The 921-nt window shown below is 48.6% G+C and overlaps 1 protein-coding gene across 1 annotated transcript in view; it reads left to right on the top strand.

The window, feature by feature from the left end:
• LOC118778896 (NACHT, LRR and PYD domains-containing protein 12-like) overlaps window positions 1-406 on the top strand; it is a 42,357-nt gene extending 41,951 nt beyond the window's left edge. The window contains exon 14 of the mRNA XM_036530680.1: window positions 1-406. This exon is cut by the window's left edge and continues 157 nt beyond it. Within this exon, the coding sequence (XP_036386573.1) occupies window positions 1-406 (406 nt within the window).
• The last annotated feature ends 515 nt before the right edge of the window (window positions 407-921 follow it).

Genomic DNA, 921 nt, shown 5'->3' with positions numbered 1-921 from the left:
TGGGACTCGCTGTTACTGGGAGGCTGAGTGCAGTGGCAGAGGGGAGGTTTTTATAGCAGTGACATATAAAGGAATCAGCAGGAAAGGACGAGGTGATGACTGTGTGTTTGGAAGGAATATAAACTCCTGGAGTCTGCGCTACTCTGATGGCCGTTACTCTTTCTGGCACAATAATAATGTCACAGACATACCCCCTCCCCCCTCCCCCTCCCGCAGAGTAGGAGTGTATCTGGACTGGCCGGCTGGCACTCTGTCCTTCTACAGCGTCTCCTCTGACACACTGACCCTCCTGCACAGAGTCCACAGCACCTTCACTCAGCCCCTCTATCCTGGGTTTGGAGTTTATAATCCTCTCTTTAGTTTTTCTTCTTTTTACACCTCAGTGTCTCTGTGTCAGCTGGAGTAGAGTCCTGTACCACACACACACACACACACACACACACACACACAGAAACACACCTCATCCACCATATCAAACACTTACTTTCCCACATATACAAACACAAGCACACACACACACACACGTAAACATACACACACAAACACACACACTTACACACACCTCATCCACTGTATCACTCAATTACACATTGTCTTCCACACGCACATTCTCACACACACACACACACGAACACACACACACACGCACACGCACGCACACACACACACACACACACACACACACAGAAACAGACACTCTTGCAGAAACATACCTCAACCACAGACACGGATGCACACACGCACACACACCTCATCCACTCTATCACGCATACCCCTCAACCATTCAGAAAAAGAAACACACACACACACAGACATACACACACACACCACTGCCATGGTGTTACACAAAAACACACTTTCTTTCTCGCACACACACACACACACACACACATGCGCATGCACACACATCCTCATCCACTC

This window comes from Megalops cyprinoides, chromosome 6 (assembly GCF_013368585.1).
Source record: "Megalops cyprinoides isolate fMegCyp1 chromosome 6, fMegCyp1.pri, whole genome shotgun sequence".
Lineage (NCBI taxonomy): Eukaryota > Metazoa > Chordata > Actinopteri > Elopiformes > Megalopidae > Megalops > Megalops cyprinoides.
This window is presented reverse-complemented; position numbering and strand designations above follow the sequence as displayed.